We start from the raw sequence: 25,400 nt of genomic DNA, 5'->3' as shown, positions 1-25,400 counted from the left end.
TGCAGCCCGGCCCGGAACAACATGGCTACAGTGTTTCGGCCCCTGGAACGCCTGCGGGTGCCGCGTCCTTCGCTGCATCCCGGGGTGACGGGCTCAGGCTCCGCCTGCTGCCGCTGCACTCTCGGAGGTACGAGCGGCCGCACGCCTGGAAGGAGGGAGGGTGGAAGAGAAGGGAGCGTGAGCCCACCGCGGCCTCTCTTTTTGGAGGAGGCTCGTGCGCCCTTTCCCTTTTGCTGCACGCGTGAGCAGCCCGGTTTGCTTCCGGACTGTGAACCCCTCTGCTCTGTGCCTGGAAAGCAAAGGGCAGCTAGGGACTGCACTTGCAAAGGTCCAAGTTGCTCTTCGAGAACATACCTCAGTCGTCGGGTGTCCTTTTCTGCAAGGTTTTGGTGCGGAGTTTAAGAGATGGGAACCCAAGCTGTGCTGCTTACATTCTCAAAGACTCGAGGCAGGCGTCCTCATCCCCCAAATTATTCCTTACCGCCTTTCTGAAGGCGTGACTGCTATTGATAATAAAATTATTATAATGTGGGCGCGCACACACACACATAGCATCCAGTGACAGAGGTACCCTTCTTCATTTACAGAATAGGAAGTAGACAAGGTTGTCACTCGCCCAAGGTCACAGGGAGCTGGCAGATGCTGTATTTGAACTAAAGACCCAGATCTGACAGCGTCACAGGACTGCCTTTTCATAAACAACTATTTTTGTTACTACCTTACTGTGTCAGATCTCAGTGCACGGTTCATCTGTTTTTATCTCATGCACAGCCAACGATGCAGAAGGGTACATTCCAGACTTGCTGATCTGTGGTCAGTGATTTCTGATCTAGGGTTACTGAGTCCAGATCTGAAAGGCTATCTTCAGTGCCGAAGTTTCAAAACTGGAAGTCATGATATAGCTTTTCCCAATATTTCATGTTTCTCCCAAAATAAACCAAGCAAAAGTGTGTGTGTGTGTGTGTGTGTGTGTGTGTGTAGGTGTCTGCAGTGTGTGTGTGTGTGTGTGTAGGTGTCTGCATTGCTAGCCCCCAACTAGATAGCAAATGCCCATTTGTTCTTCATAGCTCATCTTGTCAACCAGTCTTCACACTCCATCAATCCCTACCTCTTTCAAATGTAAGACTTGCATTCAATACTTGACTGGAGATGTTTGCTTCTCACCAGGGATATATAGTATTTGTACCTCTCTGGATGGATCCTTTAGAGGCAACCATGCTCTTATTTGCTGCGGGGGAGGGGGAGAGCAATCAAAATGACTTTATTTTCTTTTTCTACTTTTTAGCTAAAAGATACCTACTCACAGATAACATTGTGAAGTTAAAGGAATTTCAACATAAGAAGATAGCTATTGCATATAACCTACCTGGCACCAAAGGTAATATCTGTTTTATTAATTCTTTAATCGTCTGTCATTCATATTTCTCCTTTGTCTCTATTCACTCTTTCAAGACCTATCTCATAGAGAGAAAAAAGACAGAGTGACCATTAGTTTCCTCATCAACCCTTTCTCTCAGACTCTGGTACTTCAAGTCCATGGCTCTTCCTTTAGCCCTGCCCCTAGGAACCCCACGAAAATAGTGATATTAGCCCTGTGGCCAGTCATCTAGATCTCTGCTGCTCAGAATATGATTTGAGGACCATCATCAGCATCAATTGGGAGATCGATAGAGATAGACTTGGAAAGGCAGCAGATTGGAATAGACTACATAGTTCAAGAGTCCAGGCTTTCAAATGTTGATTAAGTATACCGTAGACCTGTGATATACTTGTAGGTCAGTAAGACCATGGTGTGGTAGTACATTTGGATTTTTCACACTTTAGAATCTAGGATTTACTTTGAAAAGCTCACTGTATTTAGGCTACACAGAAGAATCAAAATTAGCAAACTTGGCACCTGTTAAGACTGATTGCCAGATGAGGGTCATTATACTGGTTTTTTTTTTTCCCTCCTACTTTTGAGAGATACTTAAGGAGTTAAAAGTGCTTGCTGCTATTCCAGAGAGCCTGAGTTCGGTTCCTAGCACTCACATTGGGTGACTTAGAACTGCCTATAATGGTCTAGCTTCAACTCCTCCGTTGCCCTCTTCTGGTCTTTGCAGGCATAAATGTGCACAAACCTTTGTGCAGACATGCATGCCTGCATAAAATCAAAATATTTAAAACATGTAAAAAGCACTAAAAACATGAGGACACCAGTTCTTTGGCTTTAGTCCCTGTCATATCTTAGCAATCTTGTGTTCATTCCCTCTGTCCTGCAGGTTGAAGACTTCAAACTCCTTGATAAGCATATCTAAGACTTCCTCTGGCTTTTGTTGATTCGTTTTTAAAAGACCTCATTGGTTACTATTGACCTAAGACAGTTTCACATATGAACATCACACCCTGCCCACTCTTACCATCATCTCCCTACCTCCACTTCTAAACCTTTCTCTCACGTTCCTGCCTATGCAGCTTGCCTTGTGACCCTCTGATACACACCCAACACTCCTTCCTCTTGCCACCGCCAGTTCCCAGCCAGATCCCACTGAGAGACTGACTGACACTTCATGCCTCCATCCCTCCCGTCCTGTTCCTTCTCACTGCTTTTCAGGGTCAAGCCCTAGCAGTCAAGGAGGCAGTCTGTGGGCGTTTTGCTTGCATGTATGTACTATGTGTTTGCAGTGCTAAGGCCAAAAGAGTGCACTGAGTCCTCTGGAGTTCCAGAGAGTGGTTAGCTGCCATGTAGACCCTGACTGTGTGCCCTCTACAACAGTAACAAGTGCTCTCAACAGCTCAGCCATCTCCAGGCCCCAGGCTTGCCTTTTGATCTTGGGTATTTTGGGCCTATCTGAGGTTTGCATAGGAAGTACTCCCTGCTGTTATGTCTAATTGCCATGGTCTTCATGAATCTGTGATAGCTGTGGACCTGTTCCCAGATGCAGTCTAAAAGTCAGCCCCGTCTACGGCACTATCAGACTGGTACTTATACAATCCTGCCACCGTTCTATTATTTTAGGAGCCTACAGTGTCACTCTGTCACGTACCATACTTTGTACAGACTTTTCCATCACCACATTCCCTGATAGTCCTCCACTTCAGGGAACGTTATCTGTCCTGCTCACAGTCACAACAGATGTCAAAATGTGACTCTTCTTACTGCTTTGGTTTTGTTCACGTGCTATCTCTACAAAGTAACCTGACTTCCTGGGTAGCCTTTAAACCCTTAGGGAAGAGAGATAGCTTTGTGCGAGAGACACATTGCTCTTGACTGTGATCATGTGGTAAATACTTGAAAGTCAAATTATTGAAGTCCTAATTTACATTTTTTAAAATGTTTTAGATTCACTGGGTTAATGAGTAAGAGGTACAGGATGCAAAATCATTACTTTAAAATCTTCTAGATGAGAAATTGCTTAGAAATCCCCAAAATTGCATTGCTTAGTTCATACAGGGACAGGATGGAAATGAGGTTGCTAGTGCCATTACTTCCTAGCACTGACTGTACGGAAGGCCCTGTGCCAGATGCTGTCTGTCCATACTCTCATGTAATCCCGTGAGGCATAGGCATCGTAGTCCTGACTGTGTGCATGAGGAACGATGTCTCATGAGGAACAGACAAGCGTCTTCCCAGAGCATGTAAGTAGCATGACCCAGGTCTGCACAGGTCCTTGCATCTCCAAAACCATCGCCTGGTTCTGGGAAGAATGACTGAAAGACCCAGTGCCTTGGTCACTAACCATGTAGGAATTTTCTCAGACACGGAGAACAGACATTGCTCTTGTTCTTACGTTGCGAGTGTACATCAACAGCATCCTTTCACAGCTCTGGGCCTTGTAACAAGTCCTAGGCAACTCCTGAACCGAGAACAGCCCTGCCCTAGGCTCCTGCATTGTGCCTCACAACAGGACTGAGGAAAGTTGTACCCAGAAGCTGTGTGCCCTGAAGCTGTGTGCTCCCATAGAACCACCACTCTAGAGAGGCCCGTCAGTGCAGAGACATCATAGACGGTGGTAACCTGAAAATGATTCTGTTGCTAAGAGTGCTAGTGTTTAGAGAACTGTTGCTGTTGTTGTTTGTGGCGGATTTTGTCTTTGTTTTTGTTTTCTTTCTCTTTTTTAAAGATTTTCTCTGCTCACCATATAGTGGTATGGTTACTTTCTTGCAGCATCGTAAAGACAGGCCGTGAGGATTGCAGAGGAGAAGCTGACTCAATGCAAGGACACAAAATAGTCCTAGTCACATGGGCTAACGACCGTGTGGTGGGCTGACTCCATCGTGAATTTACATTTCCCTCCTTCCCTTCTTCCTATCCTGCTCACTGATCGTTCCAGGGCCTGGCCACACTTTACCTTCTCATGAGTCATCTGTAGTTTGATTTGTGAGGACTGAAATAGTACTTGTTCAAACTTGAGTGTGCCTGAGTATCACCCAAATAGTGCCAGAGGCACTGCTACCCCCTCAGTTTGTGTTTTCCAGAGACTGGGGTGGCCCAGAATTTCCCATGACACGGTGTGCCTTACAGACTGTCGTCTGCACACACTTCTCTAGAGAGAAGCCATGGCACAAAATGCCCTCGGTATCTCTTTGCAGTGACCTCTGGCCAGCTTCCTCTCCCCGAGGTCAGCCTCCTCACAATCCCACCCATCCTGATCGCCACCCCCCCTGTGCTTTCCTCCAGAAATCTATTTCAGAAACTTGGAAGAGAAGTTGACCCAGAACAAACTCATCTTGAAGGAAGAGTTGAAAACGCTGCTGTACCTGTGCCAGTCCCTGGAAGATGTGCAGCTGGCGAAAGCCGTCATTTATAGGTGAGGCGCTTCCTGAGAACCCTGGGGCTTCGTCACCTCTTACCCTGCCCTTCCCAGAGCAGTCACCTCTACACAGGTGACTTCCAGAGATCCCACCATAATACCTGCCGTCAACTGTGGACGATGCTCTTTACTCGGGGGCCAAACATAGGACAGGACCTCATAGACTACCAACACAGTGGTCAGTCCTTCCAGTCACCCAACCCCTAGCTCCTCAGCATTCACCAGCGCTTCTCTGCCAGCTACCGGTCACACAGACAGGTATTTTTGAAGCCTCTTTACTTGGCTAGAATACTGCCTGTTGCTTCCTCTCTCCCTGGGACCAGTGGAGTCCTCACCCTCCTCCCTCCTGCCTTCTGCCTATGACATCTTTTTTTTAGGTATTAGTAGAGATTCCTTTGTCAGAAGGGGAGCACTAGACAGTCCAGGGAGATGTCCCTTAGATTTGTAGTGCTTCTGTGCTTCTCCATGTGGCCTCGCTCTTCCCCCTTTAGTACCTCACTCACTGTTGGCACAGTGTAAGCGGCACAAGGCCACAGAAAGACGGAAACTGCTGAGCCCTGGGGCAGCACCACACACAGCTCAGTGTCTCCTAGCTAAGTGATTTGTCTGGCCACACCACAGTTGGATGTTGGGAAAGGGAGGCCCTGCTGGAGGGGTTGGGCAGCAGGCACGTGTGAGGGGGACTGGGAATGATGGAAGGTCTCATCTGAATGATGGAGCTCTTCTGAATAATTAGAGGTTTTCACAGGTCTTTATGCAAATACTTTATGATTTTGTTGATGGTTCAAGTGGTTTTTTATTTGGTTGGTTTTTAAAACAGGCTTTTGCTCTGTAGCCCAGGCTGGCCTTGACAAAGGCACAGTTTCCTGAGTGCTGCGTTACAAGCATGTCACCACACTGAGCTCCTTTCAGTCCTGGTTACTGTTGTAGAAAAGACAGTATTCTCTGAATTAATACAACATCCGTTAGTCTTATTATTTATATGTTAAGGAATCATAATTCTAGTGGTGGCACTAGAGTATTCCACCACATAGCAGCTATTTTAGTCATCTGGTCTGTTTATAGTCATCTAAGTTACTTCTAGGTTTTTTTTTTCAGCATAACTAATGTGGTGAATGACTCTAGAAAACTTAAGCACTCTCGTTTTTGTTTTGGGTCAAAGAGTATATTAGTTAGTTTTTCATTACTCTAACGAAATACCCGAGACAATCTGCATATGGAGAAAGGAGATTATCTTTGATTCACAGTTTTGGACAGTCTAGGGCATGACACTGGCATCAACTTAGCTCTCCTGAAGGTTCTTGACTGTCTCACATTGTGCTGGTCAGTGCTGGTAAAAAGAAATCACTTCTCAAGCTAGGAGGCCATAAAGCTGAGTGGAACAGACTCAGTCTTTTGTGGTAACTCCTCTAGGACGTGAGAGGGCACATGAAAAATACCTGAGCCTTTTTGAGAGCAATATTCTTAGTTGGTCTGAGGACATCCACATTGAACAACAAACCAAATTCAAACTATAACGCAGACTGCCAATAAGCCTGCAGATCATGCCAGCAACTCTAGTTTTGCTTTGTCATTTGAGAGCCTCGGGTTATTTTCCCTTATTTTACATGTTATTACCCTAAAGCCTGCAAATACCTGTAAGAATAACACAACGATAAAAACTCTGAGTGTTCTTTCTGCTTTTACATTCACCGCCACATCCAAGTGTGACTACAGTCCTTCACTGATCTCATGACACAACGACACAACCTAGTTGCTTTTCTTTGCCACTCTTGCGAGCAGCTGGGCAGGTTGGAAGGTCTAACCAACCTGTTGACTGTCTTCCTGAGGCCTGCAGCTGGCACCGGGAAGGGAGGGCCTGAGCTAAAACAGAAGCTCATCTTTATTGAGCCACAGTGGGGTAATAACTTCATCTCCTCATAACTTGCACCAGTGCTGTTGAGTTTATGAGGCGATTTTAGATCCTCCCATTTACTGCTGTTGACTTCATTTTGAACGTGGACATCAAACCAGGGGAACTTTTGCTTTCTGTTTTTAATCTGGCACACGTTCCTCATTTACTGAAATATTTATAGATTTCACGTTAAATAATAGCTAACAGGAAACAGTTGTCACGTGCTGAGCCAACCTTATCCAGTTCTCACAAAACTATGCGAGTTCCTCTCTCTACAGATGAGGGATGAAGCTCCAAATGGTTGGCTTTCTTACAGAGTCCATAAGCAGAAGGGCTGGGTTTGAACCTTCACACGGAAGGAGCCAAAAGTCCTTAGTCACTGTCCTCTTCTGTCTTAGTAACTCAGTTCTCAAGTAGAATAAGGAAGCAGGGCCAGTATCTACCACCACTGTATTTGACTGTGTGTATGCTTGCTTACACCCCAGCCCTAATGCCACCCCAGCTTTCCTCTGTTGTTTCAGCAGAAGGAGAAATGCATGGTGGGGCCCATTCTAAGGAGCCCCTGCTGCCTGTGCTCCTGGCCCAGCAGGTAGTTGCTTAATCTAGGAGATAATCACAGTGTGTATTTTACTTCGTTATTTCGCAGAGTGAGTTAGAGTTGGCCTCTAACCAAACTTTGTTTCAATGCCCAGTATATTAAACTCTGCAATTCCTGATTTTATTCAAATCCTATTTCTCCCAACCAGAGAGTTCTTTATTGTGCTCCCAGCATCTAGTAGAGTGCATACTATGGTCTGTGTCTGTCCTTGTGGGGGGGTGTGGTATGTGTGATATATATCGTGTGTGTGTGTGTGTGTGTGTGTGTGTGTGTGTGTGTGTGTGTGTTTGTGTGTGTGTTCGTGTCCATGTATGTATACGTGGGCATGTGAGGGTGCATATACATGGCTAGAGATCACAGTCAACTATCTTCCTCAGTCGCCCTAACCCTTGTCTTTTGCAACTAGGTGTCACTGAACCCAGAGCTCAGTGATTGGCTCTGCTGGCCGTCCTGTAAGCACTGAGAATCCTGACTGTATCCGAGATGCAGATGCAGGAGCCTGGCTTTTCCGTGGTGCTGAGGACCCCAGACTTGGGTGCTTCTCTTGCTAGCTGAGATCTACTCATCCCGAGTCTGTTTTTGCCATACCCCATCTTTTTGCTCATAGACTAATCTTGATTACCAGGTACCATGCAGAAAACAAGAATTTCACTTTGGGGGAATACAAGTTCGGACCAGTTTTCATGAGGCTGTGCTACGAGCTGGACCTGGAGGACTCTGCAGTGGAGCTCGTCAGAGACAAGGTTATTTACTGTTTCTCAGTCCCTTCCCCTGCTCAGGTGATCTGGTCTTCTCAGTTGTTAGAAGACACATCCTTTCATTACATATTCTTTTTCCTAGGTAAGACTTTCAGGCTGAATAAATAAGCTTTCTGTGTTTCAAGTGTTTCCTTAGAGTTAGCTCACAGGGAGGTTTACAGGCATCTTTGGAGGCATAGCCCTACCGGGTACAGAAGCTGGTGGTCTAGTACATAGCTACCTTGGATGTGTGTGGTTACCTGGGACATGTGTCCTGTCTCGGGAGTTACGACTAGCCATTGATTTCTTATCCTGCATCTGTACACTCTCTTGTCGTCATTTTTTTTTTAATTTTTTTTTTTTTACTAAAGTCTGTATTTATAAGTGGTCAAGTCTTAAGATGCTTTTATATATTTTGTTTTTCTTTCTCTAAATCAAAATGTAATTCCGCACACCGTAAGGATAACTCAGTGGATACGAGTACTTCCCAAGTAAGCCTGAGGACCAGAGTTCAATCTGTGGAACCCACTAAATGTGGAGGGGAGAATCTAGTCCTCACAGTTGTCCTCTGACCTCCATGCATGCACCATGGCACCTGCAGTCGCACATACGCACACAATAGAAATAGATACATCTTATTAACATTTGTAGCTTCTAATAATAATAATAACAATAACAGTTATTATTATCATTATTTGGAGAACAGCTGCTCATCAGATGTGATTATTATTTCTACCTTAGAGAGGGTAAGACTGAATTAGAAACATTATAAATTCATCCATGGCCGGAGACACTGCTAGCTTGGGCTAGTGCCCACCGTGTACAGATTAGCGTGTTTAGGAACTCCGGAGTGAATCTTGGCGTGACTCACTCCTCTTTTGAACTTACTCTATTCTGTACTGTTGGAATGTGCCCTAGGCTTTTTATCTGACACAAGTAACCCAGGCTGCTCTCTAATTTGTAATCCTCCTGCCTCGGCCTTCTGAATGGGGTGACTCAGATAATTTACACTATAGTTGCCCTTCTTTAAGAACACCATCCATTAGGAAGGTGGGCATCACGTATTAGCAAGTAGAGAAAAGGTAGTTTAAGGCAAGTTTCAATGATTGCTCTTGCTGTTCTCTACTTTAAAAAAGAAAGAAAGGAATAGGGCATACTCAGGGGGAAGCGCTTGAACAGAGCCTGGGCTTGCCTCCCAAGCCCACGGTTTCAGAAAGTACAGCATGGCGGTATGCACTTACAGTCATAACACCAGGGAAGAGGAGGCCTGGATTCTTGGGGTTCGTTGGCCAACCAGCCCAGCCTACTTGTGTGTTCCAAGCCAGTGAGAGACAAAAGCGGCCATGGCACCTGAACAATGATATCCAAGGTGGCCTTCTCATGCACTGACGTACACAGGCACCCGTACCCACACGCACACATCACATGCTGGTATGTGTGAGCTAAACAGTGATGTCTAAGGTTGTTCTCTGACTTTCACATGTACTGGCATATGTGTGCACCCATACCCACACGCACACATCACATGCTGGTATGTGTGAACTAAACAACCAAACAGTGATGTCTAAGGTTGTTCTCTGGCTTTTACATATACTGGCATATGTGTGCACCATGATTACATGCTAGTATGTGTGTATTAAAATCTGGAAAGTAAACTATGTCTTTAGGGTTAGAATTATTAAAATCTCACTTTTCATTTAATTGGTATTCTTTTAACATTTTAAATAAATATTTTAATGTTACAACTAAAAGAAAATTAAAATTTTCTTCATTATAAGTCAAAGGTATGATGATGACAGTAAAATCAAAATGCAGGTAATTTTTTAAGCCTCGGATACAGAAACCCCACGTGTAGGAAGGCGCCTGCTGTAGAGAGGAGTGAACTGAAGAGTGAGGCCTTGCCAACCCTGCTTCTGTGACAGTGCTTTCTCCATCCCGTGTCTCTTACTCCTGTCCGTGTTCCGGTCATTGTGCACCACTGCCCCCGTGGTGGCTGAGACTCTGGCTTTATTTCTCACAGTCCTCTGGCTCTGTGTTCACTGCCTGCCTGACTTGTACCTAAGCTCTCCTAAACTACAACCCAGCCAGCATTTATAGCAGACTTCGTTTCCTTAGTCTCAGCATCAAGAGTCTATGTGGTAGGCTGACCAAGCCCCCTCCGCCACTCAACAGGTTCTCCAGCAGGGGAGTGAGGATTAAAAAGAAAAAGGGCATTTAGACAGCATTGTAGCGTAACTTCAGTCCGTTCTGAGACTGAAGGCAAATTTAATTTTCCAATCCACTTTCTATACCATTTTAATTACATGCAAGTATTTTGGGCAAGCAGTAGAATAAGGAACTAACAAAGCAGCAATCGAAGTCCTAGATTACTCCCAAGACAGTTGTTTAAAAGGGCTTGTCATAAAGACCAAATACTTGAGCCCACTTCCTTGTCCAAGGCCAAAATCTTGCCTGAAGCCTACTTCTTTTGTTGCACCCTGAGACTAAAATTCCTGCCTTACCCTACTTCCCTATTACAGCCTGAAGTTAAATTCTTGCTGAAACTTACTTCTTTATCATGCCCTAATGCCAGATTCCTGCCTGAACTTACATCCCAGTCATGGCCAATGTCAGATTCCTGCCTGAAGCCCATTTGCTTGTCCTTGGCCAGTGTCAGACTCCTGTCAAGCGGTACCCCAGAAGGTTTTCCAAAGTAGGCCCTCAAAAAAAAAAAAAAAAATACAGGAAACAACATTTGAATATCATGTAAAATGCTGTGATGTAAGAGAATTGAACTATTATGAAACAGCGGTAATGGCAACATAATTTATTCTTTAAAAATTATGACAAGAAGAAATCTTAAGTTTGTTAAGTGATAAATGTTACTTAATTTAGCTATTCTGATATGTGTGGATTTTAAAACCAAATATAATAAATACAGAGGTGGTTTTGTTATTAAGATAAATAAAAGTTAAAAACAATGTTATGAACTACCGTTTTAGCAGACTTTTTTCTTTTCTTTTCTTTTCTTTTCTTTTCTTTTCTTTTCTTTTCTTTTTTTTTTTTTTGGTTTCCCGAGACAGGGTTTCTCTGTGTAGCCCTAGCTGTCCTGGAACTCACTCTGTAGACCAGGCTGGCCTCGAACTCAGAAATCCGCCTGCCTCTGCCTCCCAAGTGCTGGGATTAAAGGCGTGCGCCATCACGCCCGGCCTGTGAGACATTCTTGTCTTCAGTCTAAAACCTGCTCTGCCGTGACACTGCTAGTCGGTGCAGGCTCACGGCTACCTTCCTGATTCTTCATTACTCACAAAACAGTTTTCATGCTTCTTGTCCAGGACATCCATTCCCAAAGCTGTAACAGTGCTCAGCAGTTAAGCTTTAAAAACACTTTTTTTGTTGTTTTTTGTTTTGTTTTTCAAGACAGGGTTTCTCTAAAAACTCCTCTATATACCGGACTACTAGAGAATTCAGGAAGCTACAGAGTAAAACATGTAGAAGTAAGTAAGATACAGGCCCTGCATAGTAAGTGGCCCATGCGTTTACTCCAGCGCAAGGGACACAGAGGTCGGTGGCTCTCTGTGAGTTTGAGGCCATCCAGTGATCTGCATGATGAGTTACAGGGCAGCCAGTGCTACCTACTGAGACCTGGTCTCAAACAGACACAGCATGTGACGTCCCTTAGTAGTTTTAACTGTTGACCACACTGTATTGTTTCTCTTCTAGCATCTACAAGGCTTCTTCCTAGATTCAACGTCATTCAATATTTTGATGGATATGTTATTTACCAAAGGCAAATATGAACGTAAGTATTACATACAGTCTGAGGTTATGGAAAAACTCCCCCGGAATAGCAGCTCGGGTGGGAAGCGCCTTAGAGGTGACCTTAGATTCCTGTTGAGGAGCCCCAGTGTGACCTCACTCCTGAAGTTTGAAAACATCTCTCTGTGTGTGGTGGCTGACGAGAACCACCCCAGATTATCTGAAACCTTAGCAAGTTTCTGTGCGTTCTTCCTACCTGATCTGGCTCCGTGCTATTTGACTTTGAGGAAGGGCTTTCATCATGTTAAAATCTGCTCTCTGGTAGGTGGTGCTGAACTGATTAGAATTTTGGCCACTGCCAGGAGGTGCTTTTAACTGCTGGCCGCTCTTTCCTTCATTGCAGGTGCACTTCAAGTGTTGATCGAAATGAAAAACCAAGATGTGAGGTTCAGCAAAGAAACCTACATCCTCGCTTTTGCAATCTGCTACAAACTGGTAAGAGCGTTTCCCTAACCCTCTGGGCGCTGGGCATTGAGGAGGATCTGAGAGTGAATTTATTCTCCCCCTCCCCCCTTTCTTTCTCTGGTTCCTTTAAAATCTACTTTCCATCTGGCACAAATACTTCAATTTTAAATTAGATCTTGAAAACAAGAGACAAGTCCCTGCTGGGCTCCAGAATCTCTGCTCGGTTAGACTATTCTAGATCAGGCCCTGCTCCCCTCTGGAAATCATCCCATCCTTCTGGGGTGAGCTCTACATGTGATTGCCGTCATGTGTTCTTTCTATGTATGGGCGTTTCACACAAGTGCCTATCTGTGCACTGCATGCATGCCTGGTGCCTGTGGAAGTCAGAAGAGGGTATCTGACCTTCCGAAACTAAACTTGCAGGTGGTTATGAACCATGATGTGAGTGCTGGGAGTTAACCCCTATCCTCTACCAGTCAGTGCTCTTAACCACTTAGCCATCTCCTAAGCCCTGCTACCACGTAGTCTCGATTTGTTCTGCTAAGCCTTTGTAAATCTTTAAGCCATTCTTAGCTATAGGTCTGAAGGCTAGTTTACTGCCCTCAGGATGAGGTCATCCTTCCCAGTCATACAGCACTACCATGGGTCATTCCAAACGGTGACTCCCAGGTAGGACCCTGCCCAGGCAGGCTTCCCTGGGTGTGTGAACTACAGAGAATTCAGTTCTGCTTAAGAAGCCAGAGGATGTTCTTCCTGGGTTGTATCCAAGAGGAACTTATTTCATTAAGTGGAGACAAGTTGGGAAACAGAGCTGCTGAGATTTCCCGTCACCCCTGGCAACTGCCTCATATACAATTCAGACTTTGTTTGGAGGATTGAGCCTTGAGTCTCACAGACTCACAGAAGTGGAGCTGGAGCTGCCATTGTAAAACCACCGCTGTGGTGGCCCGGGTCCCTGAGCCTGGGGCTAGGTTTACCTCACTGACCTGCTGATAGGTGCACCGCTGGTTGATGCATCACTGAGGGGTGGGGCTAGGTTTACATACTGTCCTGCTGATTGGAGCCTTACTGAGAGGGCAGGGCTAGGTTTGCATCACTGACAGACTGTGAGTGCATCACTTGGAGAGTGGTTGGTACATCACTTTCTCCAATTTAAAAGTAAGATGTTCTTTTTTTAGATGTATCTATTTTATGTGTGTGGGTATTTTACCTGCATGTAAGGATGTGCACCATCCGTGTGCCTGATGCTGGCGGAGGTCAGAAGAGGGCATCAGATTCCCTGGAACTGGAGTTATAGACAGTTGTGAGCCACTATATGTATGCTGGGAACTCAACCTAGATCCTCTGTAAGAGCAACAAGTGCTCCTAACTGCTGAGCCAGCTCTTCAACCCCCTTGAATATATATAAATAAATATGCTTCTATTTTTATGGGATTCTTTTGTAACGTATGTTAGATTAGTATTAATATTTTCAAATAGTTGGCTTATCTAGAGATTTTCAAGTTGGAAATCCCCCCAAAGGAAAGTCCCCTATGTTACAGAGCAGTATAGTGCTAGTTAATTAATACTGGGCTAACTGCGTTGTGGGGCTTATGCCTAGAAACTAGCCCACTGCTAAACAAGGAAACTTAGATGTTTATGAGTGGTAACTGCTCTGCAGTAAGCTGAACACTAAAAATTAGAGTTGAACGGCTACCATACAGATAGCCTAGTTTATTTGCAAAAAGCCTCTGTATAGCTTTTTTTTTTTCTTTTTGAAATTATAATAGAGAGATGGCTCAGAGGTTCATAGCACTAACTACTCTTCCAGAGGTTCTGAGTTCAATTCCCAGCAACCACATGGTGACTCACAACCATCTGTAATGGGATCTAATGCCCTCTTCTGGTGTCTGAAGACAGCTACTGTGTACTCATATACATAAAATAAATGCATCTTTTAAAAAATAATAATATAATTATATCATTTCTTCTTCCTTTTCCTCCCGCTAAGCTCTCTGCTATACCCCTTTCAAATTCATAGCTTTTTTTCACCAATTGTCACATACATATATGTGTATGTATGTACATGTGTATTCCTCAATACAACCTGGTCAGCCTGTGTAGTGTTACTTGTATGCTGACCATTTGGTATCGGAGAGCCAGTTAATGTGCTCTTACCTGGGGAAGACAATTTCTCCCACTCTGAGTGTCTGTCCCTTAGTTGCATAAGTTCTTTGTGTAGGGTTGAAGCCTGTGGTCTTTCCTTAGTCCACACTGTCATGTCTTCAGAGTGTAATTTTTCAAGTGTCATCAGGTAGGCTCTGGGAAATTATTACAGAAGAGCTGAAATACTGAATGCTCTCAGTCATCAGGGCACCTGAAGGCTCATGGTACTGACTGAGAGTTCTCATCTTCTCACAGAATACCCTGGAATCGCTTAAAATCTGTACTACGTTAAGAGAAGAAGCCCTAATTAAGGGAGACATTATCTGCAGGAGAGCATACTGTTTTGTAGTGGCATTAGCTCTGAATAAGGTAAGACCTTGGGGCAGAAGAGACATAAGTGGACTGGCAGTGGGTAGGACATTATTGCTTTCTTTTGTTCTTGTTCTTCTTTTTTTTTTTTCCCCTCCTAACTGTACTGTAAGGAAGTGCTATCATGAAAGCAGTGGCTTCTTTGCCACAGCAGTTCTCAGCTATATCTGTGTCTGTAAATAACGTTTTCACTTGGAACTGAACCCCAGCATGCATTCTTTTTAGAATGGTGGGCCACCATCTTCTGGAGCATGAAAGAAGGAAGCTGCAGTCCAAGGGGAATATCTTTGCTACAGTGAAGACGTCACATGCCTTCTGTGCAGGGTTCCTAGAGGGCATTTTAAGTTAGTTCTCTCCAAAGTGCAGATGAATAAGGACTCCGGGGTCAGGCCTTGTTAGTTAGATAGCTCCGTCTGCTGTTACTTAGTTGAAGCCTTAGCATTCCCTTAGCCCGTCATCCCCTCACTGACAGACGAAGCAACCAAGGCCCAGAAAGACAGTGAAACTCTGATTGGTCTCAGTGAGGGACACAGTGCTGGGACACCTGCTGTCTTAAAGAGCCCACTTCTGAGATTAGCACATTTGCTATGTGGAAAATGGAAGGCTTATGATATAAAATTGTAACCAAACTAAGTTATTACCTAGCCAGTAAGGCTGAGGAGCTCTTACTTAAGACTAATTAGAATAGGAACTTAGGACCTCAAAGGTGATTGTTTCCTTAATGCTGGGGAAGGCTTATGAGGATACACTCCTACTGGGCACCAATTGGGCATGATCACTTCTGGCTTACCAGCATCCATGTCTGTCCAAGGAAGTTGTTTCATGTCTTCCTACTCTGCTGGGGGCTGAGGCACAGGGACCAAAGTCCCGTGTGAGGCACATGTCCCCAGTCTTTTCATAGCTCTTTGCTCTTAGGAAGCAAAAGCCATCCCTGTGGGAGCTCACATAGAGCCTCCTGTCATCGTGACTCTGAGTGGAGTGCTGTGCAGGACTCTCCATGGTCGTAGTTGCCGCTTTGCCCTAACCTCAACCTTCTCTGGTAGTGTCAGCGCTTTTGCTTTTGTCTCTGTTCATTTTGGTCGAGTTTGCATTGGTGCGCTGGTACCTTTCAGTCATTCCGTTTGAAGTCTTTCTGAATCCTTTTGGTTTATGTGTATCTCTTATGTGTTGCAGAACTTCAACTTGGCTTTGTAATAGGACATTATTCTTTCCTAACATACTTATATTCATATGACATGCGTGAGCTTAGTGGAATTTTATTTGATGCCTTACGTTTTTATAACTTAAAATATTTTCTGGCATGTGGTTTTCATTGGTTTGTACTGCTATGACTACCCTACTAGTCACTCTTAAGATGAAGTTAGAATTTATGAATGAAGCAGACAGACAAGTGCTGGAAGAAGGGCAGTGCCTTGTACTGATTCTCTGGACGGAGTACAGTGTTTTTCTGTAGGTGGTTTGCTCAGATTGTAGATAACTGGGTGTCAGCCAGGGAGGCAACTTGGTGGGAGGCTCTCTCTTGTGTCCCCTGTATGTCCTTACTAGCTACTCTGCCTCACTAACTCAAAGGCCCTGAGAAACCATGTACACCTTACCTTTTACCTTGAATTTTGGCAAGTTGGGTGGAAATGCTGCTCTGAACGAGGCTTAGCACAGCCTCAGCTTGCCTCAGGTCACCGTTGCAGGTCTTCCCTGTCCCATGTCTTCTCTGCTGGCCACTCCAAAGCCATGTTGTTACTTAGTTTTCTCAATCTAATTCCTGTGACAGCAGCTGCTGATGGTGAAGTTGACGTGTTTTCTTTCTTCATCTCCTTCATGGAATTTTAGTGGCTACAATACCTTTATTGGTATTTGCTTTTCTTGTAAATATGCCCAGTTTATTGGCTTTAAGGAGGAAATAGAGTGGCTTTAAGGAGGAAATAGAGGCGAAGAGATGGACCTTTGAAATCGTGCTCTTCTGTGCCGTTGTGTAGCGATTCCTTCCTTCCCAGGTGAGTAGTTCTCCTCCCACACTGTTCTGTGGTCCCAGCTGTAGGACCAGCTGTTTTATTGCCGTTAGTTACCATGGCGTGCTGTTCTCCCAGCTCTCTCTGCTTTGCCTGCAACGTGTCTATATGTGGAGTTCTTCAAACAAACTACAGAACCTGAGTTCTCGGTGGCTTAAGTTGTTTTATTGCAGTTTTGCCAGACTTAGCATTTTGAGATGGCCCTTGCTTTCCTTGAGTTTTTTGTTTTATTTTTGAGCCCTGGTCTTCTGTTACACATCTTGCCCGCTGCTGTGAAGTCTGCCCAATTTCATTTTACGGCTGACAGACGTGAACTTGTTCTTGTTCCTCATTTTGTCCTCTGTCTCCATGAGCACAGCCTCTTCCTGGAGTCCCCTCCACTGATTATTCTCTCGGTTTGTTTGCTATGTCCTTTTTCCCTCTTCTACTTTCAAAACTCTTTCTTTACACGGTCCTTTCTCTGGTTCTCTTTTGATTACTCATCACTCAAAACTGAATATCTTTTAGAAACCATTGGCAGGGAAGTGACATCCGTGGGACAGAAACACGGGAGTCCTAGTGTAGACAGGCAGCCTTTCCTTTGTGTAACAACTCCGCACTGTAACCTGTGGTCCTGCTGGTGATGCCCACACTTGTTTTCCTGATCTGTGGCTACCTCTCTGCTGCCTCCCACAAATACAACTTAGCCATGAACCTGCTCCTCCTCCCATCTGTGCCTCCTTAGGGATCCGTATTTGCCCCTTACAAGTCGCAAAGTCCCAGTCACTGTGGGAAGGCACTTAGGTCATGGAGTTTAGGTTGTACTGGTGGAGTCCCTTTCTGTAACGTGCAGGTCCTCTGCCTGCGTCTTCCTCAGCCTTGCTGAGCTCCACCTCCAAGGGTTCTGACAGTGTGCCGCTTCTTCAGGGATTTGAAGCATCACTGTTCTCATTATACCAATGATGAGGCTTGCTTTGTTTTCTTCAGAGCTGGCTCCAGTAGGAGAAGGGAGAATGCCAGTTTAATGCCTCCATCTTAAAACGTAGGCTCAGAGAGACTGCTAAAATATAGGGCGCCATGTCGCTGGGTAAAACTCTATAGTGTTTGTTTAATTTTGATTATTACAAAACTCCCATTGTTAGTTTAAACCCATGAGGCCCGTGTGTAGGAGCCCCTGCTTTCTTAGGTGACCTGCAGGGGACAGAGTGACAGTGTATGCTTTGGAGTATGACTTTTTGTCATTTTTCTTTCCAGAACCAGTTGAAAAACGCTGTGTCCATTTTTTCTCAAATCGTGAATCCAGAAAGCATAGTGTGTATTAACTTAAATGTAAGTGATTTCCTTATAGTTGGTGAGTTGAGATGTGGTCAAATACCTACTGTTTTTGTCTGTGCAGTGACCTGATTGCCCAGTGTCGTCATTCTGGTCAGAACAATAGTCGTTTACCAAGCTCCATTCTGGGAAGAACCACTCCTGTGACAGAAGTCATCACCACAGGGCTTCCAGGAGTTTATGAAGGGTGTGTGTGTGAGTGCATGTGTGTTTGTGTGTGTGTGCCTGTGTTTGTGTGTGTGTGTGTGTTTGTGTGTATGTGTGCCTGTGTTTGTGTGTATGTGTGTGTGTGCGTGTGTGCGTGTGCCTGTGTTTGTGTGTGTGTGTGTGCGTGCGTGTGTGTGTGTGTGCGTGCGTGTGTGTGTGTATGTGTGCCTGTGTTTGTGTGTATGTGTGTGTGTGCGTGTGTGCGTGTGCGTGTGTGTGCGCGTGTGTGTGTGTGTGTGTGTGTGCGTGTGTGTGTGTGCGTGCGTGTGTGCGCGCGTTGAACGTGTGAGACACATGTGAGAAGGCTGTAGATTAAGAAGGCATGGCTGGACCTACACAGTTCTTTCCCAGGCCCTGGATGAAGCCTGTGCTAATTGCATCCCGTCTGTGACAGCTAACTCGTGGCACGCCTGTGACTGGTATGCTAGTTTGCTTGCTGTGCAGTCAGTAGGCATGGAGGAGACATTATCTATTTAATTCCTGTCACACTATCAGCCTGATGAGGGACATCTACCCAGTGGCTTATCTGGGCTTCTGTGCCACCTGTGTGGGGCCTTATTAGGGACTGTACTCATCCAGCAAAGACATGAAACATTTGAGCAGGAAATGACAATTTTTCTCCCAGAACTCTGGGAGCAAACTGTCACTATCCCTGGTTTTAGAACAGGGAATCAACTAAGGCATTTTGAGCCACTGGAAATGAGGACTGCTTTGCCATTACAGAGAGTGCATCCTCCAGCCGGCCGGCCCAGTTGATCCTTGCCTGAGTGTTGAGTACGTGTGTGCTGTGCGGAGTTGTGTAAGGCAAGCTCCCGACTTTTTCTTGTTTTATTTCTTCTCTGTGTGCATCATGTGTATTCCCAGTGCCTGCAGAGGTCAGCCAGCAGGGCATGTTTCAGTCTGAACCCCAGAGGCCTCCTTCACTCTCTCCAGCTCCTGGGGCTCCACTTCAGCTCCGCAGCCAGCCTGTCTCCAGGCACCCACTGCATGGCTGTAGCTGGCACAGATCGCCCGGGAGCCTCCCTGTTTGTTTCTAGTCTGAGAGTGTATTCTTCAGCCTAGCCCCTGGATTGCTTTAGGAGACCGCAGATGTTGAGAGTTGGAACTTGAAGAGTTTGAGATGGCTCATTGATTAAGCACACTTGTAGCTCTATCATGGGCTCCACATTTGACTCCTAGTACCCCCAGGGTAGCTCCAGCTCTAGGGGGATCCGATGTCCTCTTCTGACCTGTGTCGCCAGGTTCCCACAGTTAAGTAGACAGCAGACTGTAAAGCCCAGGGTCTTTCACTTCTCCAGAAAGGTGAGACTATGAAACTAGGAAGGCTGTGTCTGTCATCCGGGCCTGGGACTCACTCACTACATCTGGCAGTCGTGGAAAGATCATGGGACTGACTAGCATGATCCGCTACAGGTGGCCCATTCTGTGGGTTTCAGCTGCTGTTCATACCTGTCTCTTGCAGTTGTTAACAAAAACATAGTAATTAACTTTTTCACAGTCAGACAGTGTTTTGGTAGGAATATACCTTAAGCCTGCTGAGAGGGAGAAGAAATGTCTTAGTTAGGGTTTTACTGCTGTAAACAGACACCATGACCAAGGCAAGTCTTATAAAGGATAACATTTAGCTAGCGCTGGCTTACAGGTTCAGAGGTTCAGTCCATTATCATCAAGGCAAGAACATGGCAGCATCCAGGCAGGCATGGTGCAGGAGGAGCTGAGAGTTCTACATCTTCATCTAAAGGCTGCTAGGAGAATACTGGCTTCCAGGCAGCTAGGATGAGGGTCTTAAAGCCCACACCCACAATGACACACCCACTCCAACAAGGCCACACCTCCTAATAGTGCCACTCCCTGGGCCGAGCATACACAAACCATCACAAAAGTCAAGCCTTGGGTTGGAGTCTGCACATGCAAAGCAGCATCTGCCCTCTGATGTGGAGGAAAGCCGCCGGCCGGCGTGGGAGTAGCATCGGCAGCATGGGAGTAGCATCGGCATGTGTGGTTAAGGACCACACATAAGGAACTTGAATTGATGTAAACTTCCATCTATCCTCTGTGTGAATGCAGTCAAGGAATTCTCTACTCTCGGGAAGCTTTATTAAAACGCTCTTAATCTTTAAGAAATCCCACTTGGAAACTCCAGATGTCCAATCTGAGTTCCTCATGTTGCATTATAAACCTGCTTCACCATCCTCCTGGGTTGATAAGGAAGAGACAGCTGACATTCACTGGGGAGGCTTGGCTTGCTCTTTTGAATGACAAACTGGCCTCAGCTTTCCCAAGGTTGTCACCTCCTTGGAATCTGTAAACAGTTTGTTAGCCTGACAAAAGGCTGTCCAGAGAGAGCGCAGTCAGTATCAGCAAATACAGATGGGGGCTCTCTTTTGTTTGGTCTGTTTTAAAAATGGGTGTGTTATATTACAATATGTTGCTTCTAATCCCTGAATTAGAGTTTGAACTTACATAACCCACCCACCCCCAACAGAATTTTATATCTGACTTGCATCTGCTGCCTCTATGACCCAGAGGGCCTGGTTCCTTATTTTCCCAGCTGGTACTTGCCACATCCTGCATTAATTTAGCCTATGATCTCATCGGGACACACGCATGTTCACTCCCCTGTCAGTCTCAAGAGAACCACAGGCCTTCTGAGCAATGCCACTTGACATCACAGATGAGTTCCCACTGCAGATACATCTGAAAGCCGCGAGGCCAGGGTGGGGCACTCTGTGATTGCATTTGGATATCTATCATCTCTCCAGAAAGCTGGCACACGACTTTAGAGACTCATTTGGAAGACAGTTTACCTTGCAGAGGTGCTGACAAGTGGCTAGCCTGCCCACTGCACTCGTGTGTGTGCTAAGACAGGTTAGGCCTTTAATACCGTGAAGTTCTTGGGGACCAAAATAGCCCTCCCCCGATGAGCTGCTTGGCTTGAGGTTTGCTTCTGTCTCTCAGGAGTCTGTTTATTGGAGGCTTGACCCTTACTGTGGTGGGAATGAGGTAGGAGACCTCTAAGAGGCAGCGCCTACATGAGGCTCCCTCCTTATGTGAGGAGCGGTTGGCAGTTAATGGTGTTTGGAAGAGGCAGAGGCTCTTCTCTTGAGGAAGTGTAGCCAGTGACATATTATATAAGCCACATACTTGTAGAAAGGCGTGTTGGGAAGAGGCAGGGTTCCAGAGGGAGTGGTAGGGGAGAAGGGAATGGAAGGCTCGACGTGGCCAAGAGTCATTATATACATGTGTGAGATATTTAGAGGGTGGCACCGAGGTCACAGGGGTGTGCTCTCAGGAGGGAGGAAGCCTTGCCAGGCCCCACCATCTGCCCTATACGGGCTTGAACACCTTCCCGAGCCGAGCTCAGGCTAGCTCCATGGCCTGCACCTCCAGCACCTTCCCGAGCCGAGCTCAGGCTAGCTCCATGGCCTGAACCTCCAGCACCTTCCCGAGCCGAGCTCAGGCTAGCTCCATGGCCTGCACCTCCAGCACCTTCCCGAGCCGAGCTCAGGCTAGCTCCATGGCCTGCACTCCAGCACCTTCCCGAGCCGAGCTCAGGCTAGCTCCATGGCCTGCACCTCCAGCACCTTCCCGAGCCGAGCTCAGGCTAGCTCCATGGCCTGCACTCCAGCACCTTCCCGAGCCGAGCTCAGGCTAGCTCCATGGCCTGCACCTCCAGCACCTTCCCGAGCCGAGCTCAGACTAGCTCCATGGCCTGCACCTCCAGCACCTTCCCGAGCCGAGCTCAGGCTAGCTCCATGGCCTGCACCTCCAGCACTTGGAGTGAATGAGCTTCCCCCCTTCTGAAGCATCGGTTCTGTTACGACAGTAAAGATGCAAATATCCCAGCACACAGGCAAGACTGAAGAAGGGGGAAACAAAATGGCTAGTGTAGGGTGGAAGGGTAACACTGCCTCTCACAAGGACCCCGGCTTCAAAAGCGGTTATTCCTTTTGCTTTAATAATTTCATCAAGTCCAAGAAATTGCCAGGTTTTTATTTTAATGTACACATCAGTCATATAAAACAACATGGTTTATTTCCATGATTAATTGCTATGCATTCATTCAATATGATGTTTTTTTCCAATTATTTCTTGTGTTACACATTATTTAGTAGCTGACAAAGGAAAGATCCAATTTTACAGAAAATACATTTTGAAGATAACATCAAATTATAAACAGTGATTAACATTGGTTGATGAATTCTCAGTTATTCTCATTTTTAAAACCTTTTCTCCTGTGTCTCACATTGTCCTAGTGAGTACTGATAATTACAGGTGAAATGAGCCTTGCTTTTCCATGTGCTGTGTGTGTCGGGCTGATAGGAATTCGTTAGCAATGTCATTTTGAAAACTTGGTGCCTAGTTTTGAAGGGTCTTTAATGGGTACAGTGTAAGTAGGCTTCACTGAGACATCAGCCAGGGTTTAAAGTTGGGGTATTTATTTTGTTTTCTTGTGTGTGTGTGTGTGTGTGTGTGTGTGTGTGTGTGTGTGTGTTTTCTTTTGTGGAATTCAGGAATCAAACTCAAGACTGGTGTATGAAGCACCTCTGATATGAGCTTCCTCTCTAGTCCCACTATGGCGATGTCATTATCTATATTAAAGTACATTTTGGCTGATGAGTGTACATGCAAAGCACTTAAAAAACATGTATATGCTAACGAATTAGGGAATAGTATTTAAAAGGGGTGCCTGTCAGCTCAGGCGTACCTCAGCATTGAAATGCCAGCTCAGTCTTCTCTGGTTTTTATTCAGATCTTGATCCACATCCAGTCAAATATGTTGGAAAGCCTGTTAAAGATCTTAGAGGACTCTCTTGACACAAATTTATCGAAATTTGTAAGAAGACACACATTCTCAGAGGAAGTGGTAAGTGTGCCAACGCTGCAGGTGACACCGAGTGCAAGCTCACGTGCTCACCTGGTGTTCCGGTCCCGAGACCACCTGTGCAGCAAGAGGCCAGACACAGCAGTCTCTCTTGCGTGGCTTTTGGACTTCTCAGGTCCCTCCCATGTTGCTCTCTCCCTGTACTATTCTATAGGTCCCTTCCCTCCTCTGAATAATGACTTCACACCTTTTCAGTTTTCTCTCAAGTATCCATACCTTTCCCTTGCTCCTCGCTCTCAGGTAACCCTTGCTTCCTTTGGTGGGAGGAAATAGAAGCAAACTGAAGAAAGCGACTAGCACACTATCAGCCATTCAGATTTTGAGCTGACCCATTTTTGCAGGGTTAGTGATGGACCTGAGGCTGCTGTTGAGAGCTCTGGTCCATATAATAGACCTGTCAGTGGCCTCCTTGGCATGTCCACCCCAATGTTTCACCTCCAGAATAGAATTATGGATCGTTCATCCAATTTTGGATCTCCCTCTCCTCCCCATAACACTCCCTCTCAGTGTCCATCGTCACGTTGCTAAGACCCAAGTTAGGAGGGTGACATTGATCCCCTTCCTTCAGCTCCTTAGAGGGAGTCCTTCACTGTCACCCCACAGTGTGCCCCATGTGCAGTCACCTCCGCATCTCCTGTGCTTCTCCCAGTCCCAGTCACCGTTTGTTCTCTGGGCTTATTCTCTGTGCAGCTTGTGAAGTCTCCATCAGACAGTCACCCTCGCCATCCCTGTGGCTTTTAGGTGAATCCCAAGCACCATTCTGTGCACTGCGTGAAGCCCTGTATAACCTACCCCACTCACTGCCCTTGCTCTCTGTGTAACCTGTCCCACCTATTGCCCTTACTCCCTGTATAACCTGCCCCACCCACCGCCCTTACTCCCTGTATAACCTGCCCCACCCACCGCCCTTACTGTATTTTATGGATGCTGTTGGCCTCTGACCTCCCCGCTTATGTCTCATTGTAAAACGTGTGCTGTTTTGAGTTGCCTCTCGAAGGTAAAATGATATGGCTCTCTCTCATAGTCAGTCTCATGCCTATGTGCCCTGGTGTTTATCCTTATATATATGCTGTACATTTCTACATGTCTGTTTCTGCTTCTAAGAGGATAGGAAGACCTCACTGTGATGTAATGATTACTCTTTTCCAGCTGGCCAAAGTGAGGGAAAAACTGAAGGACAGCCCTGCACTCATAGCCAGATTCGATGAGGTCTATGGGAAGCTGCACGTGAACGGTCAAATCACCGTTCATTCTTTGGATGCTCTGCTCTGCCACGTCCCCCGGGACAAGAGATCCAACTTGTTGCTGTTAAAGAAGAGGGCAGTCAGCCACCGGACCTTACAGCCTCTCAGCCGGTCCCTGCTGACCGAGTAACTGCTTTCCATTTCCCTGGTCTGGAGCAGCTGCTGCTACAGTGGATTACTGGCTGCTCCGGGCCGGGCATCTTACTTACTTCAGTGGCCCTGTGCTGACGCTTGGTCTCCCTAAGTCCTAAGTCCCCCGAGTGGTGACATGCTACCAGAGAAATGGGAAGAGCTAGCTCGAGCCAAGGGAGCCCCACAGAAAGGCAGCTGCCCTCGTTTCACAGGCTCCAGAGTAAGACTCAGAGCTGCTAATGCAGCCCAGTAGAGTGGAGCTCAGGAGGTACCCACAGACGGGATTTCTCTTGGTCTTGACTGACCTTTCACGGCAGAGGTGACTCGCAAGTTGGTGGGGAGACCTGAAACCCTCATCTCCCATCTTTGGAAGTGGCGGAGGCCTTCCTCGTCTCCGCCATCGTTATTCCATCTGTGAGGCGATGCTGCCTGGGTGTGCTTGGATGACTTCACATTTCCATTCAAGGTTCAGTAGAGTTCAGCTTTCTCCAGAATAAGAAATAAAAGGTTCCTGTGCAGACTCGGGTTGTGTTTCTTTTCTTAGCGTGTAAACAAAACTAAAATTTAGCCTTCAGAACTGGTAAGTATGCTAAGTTTAAAATGATTATTGCCATTGTCACTGGCAAGCCAAAAATGCCAATTAAAAACCCACGGAAGGCTCAGTTTTCTATTTACCCTCATAAATAGTTGGACCTGTGTATCACCGTGTCTGCTGTGCCTGTCTCCTTTGCGTGCTCTGTTGTTGTTACTTTATTAGCAGTTACTGTAAAACTGTCTTGACAGCACGGCCAGTTTCTGTGACCATTTGAGACACCGCATTGGATGGATTGTGCGTATGTGATCATCTACAGAAGGCACCTGGAACCATCTTACATG

General features: G+C 46.0%; 1 protein-coding gene across 1 annotated transcript; it reads left to right on the top strand.

Annotated features, from left to right (window-relative positions):
* Positions 1–12: 12 nt before the first annotated feature.
* Ptcd2 (pentatricopeptide repeat domain 2) lies at positions 13–25,042 on the top strand. Its single transcript, NM_026873.2, has 10 exons — positions 13–127; positions 1,286–1,378; positions 4,661–4,790; positions 7,911–8,028; positions 11,725–11,803; positions 12,164–12,255; positions 14,626–14,739; positions 17,979–18,053; positions 23,017–23,130; positions 24,298–25,042. The coding sequence occupies exons 1-10, from the start codon at positions 22–24 to the stop codon at positions 24,520–24,522; spliced, it is 1,146 nt and encodes a 381-aa protein (NP_081149.1). The 5' UTR covers positions 13–21; the 3' UTR covers positions 24,523–25,042.
* The last annotated feature ends 358 nt before the right edge of the window (positions 25,043–25,400 follow it).

The sequence above is a fragment of the Mus musculus genome, chromosome 13 (genome assembly GCF_000001635.26).
Source record: "Mus musculus strain C57BL/6J chromosome 13, GRCm38.p6 C57BL/6J".
NCBI classification, from domain to species: domain Eukaryota; kingdom Metazoa; phylum Chordata; class Mammalia; order Rodentia; family Muridae; genus Mus; species Mus musculus.
This window is presented reverse-complemented; position numbering and strand designations above follow the sequence as displayed.

Excerpts from the sequence above, each read along its gene's own strand:
- Ptcd2 (NM_026873.2), top strand. The coding sequence starts at position 22 with ATGGCTACAGTGTTTCGGCCCCTGGAACGCCTGCGGGTGCCGCGTCCT. Across the intron at positions 18,054-23,016 it reads TAGTGTGTATTAACTTAAAT|ATCTTGATCCACATCCAGTC; the intron begins GTAAGTGATTTC and ends GTTTTTATTCAG. Across the intron at positions 23,131-24,297 it reads ACACATTCTCAGAGGAAGTG|CTGGCCAAAGTGAGGGAAAA; the intron begins GTAAGTGTGCCA and ends ACTCTTTTCCAG.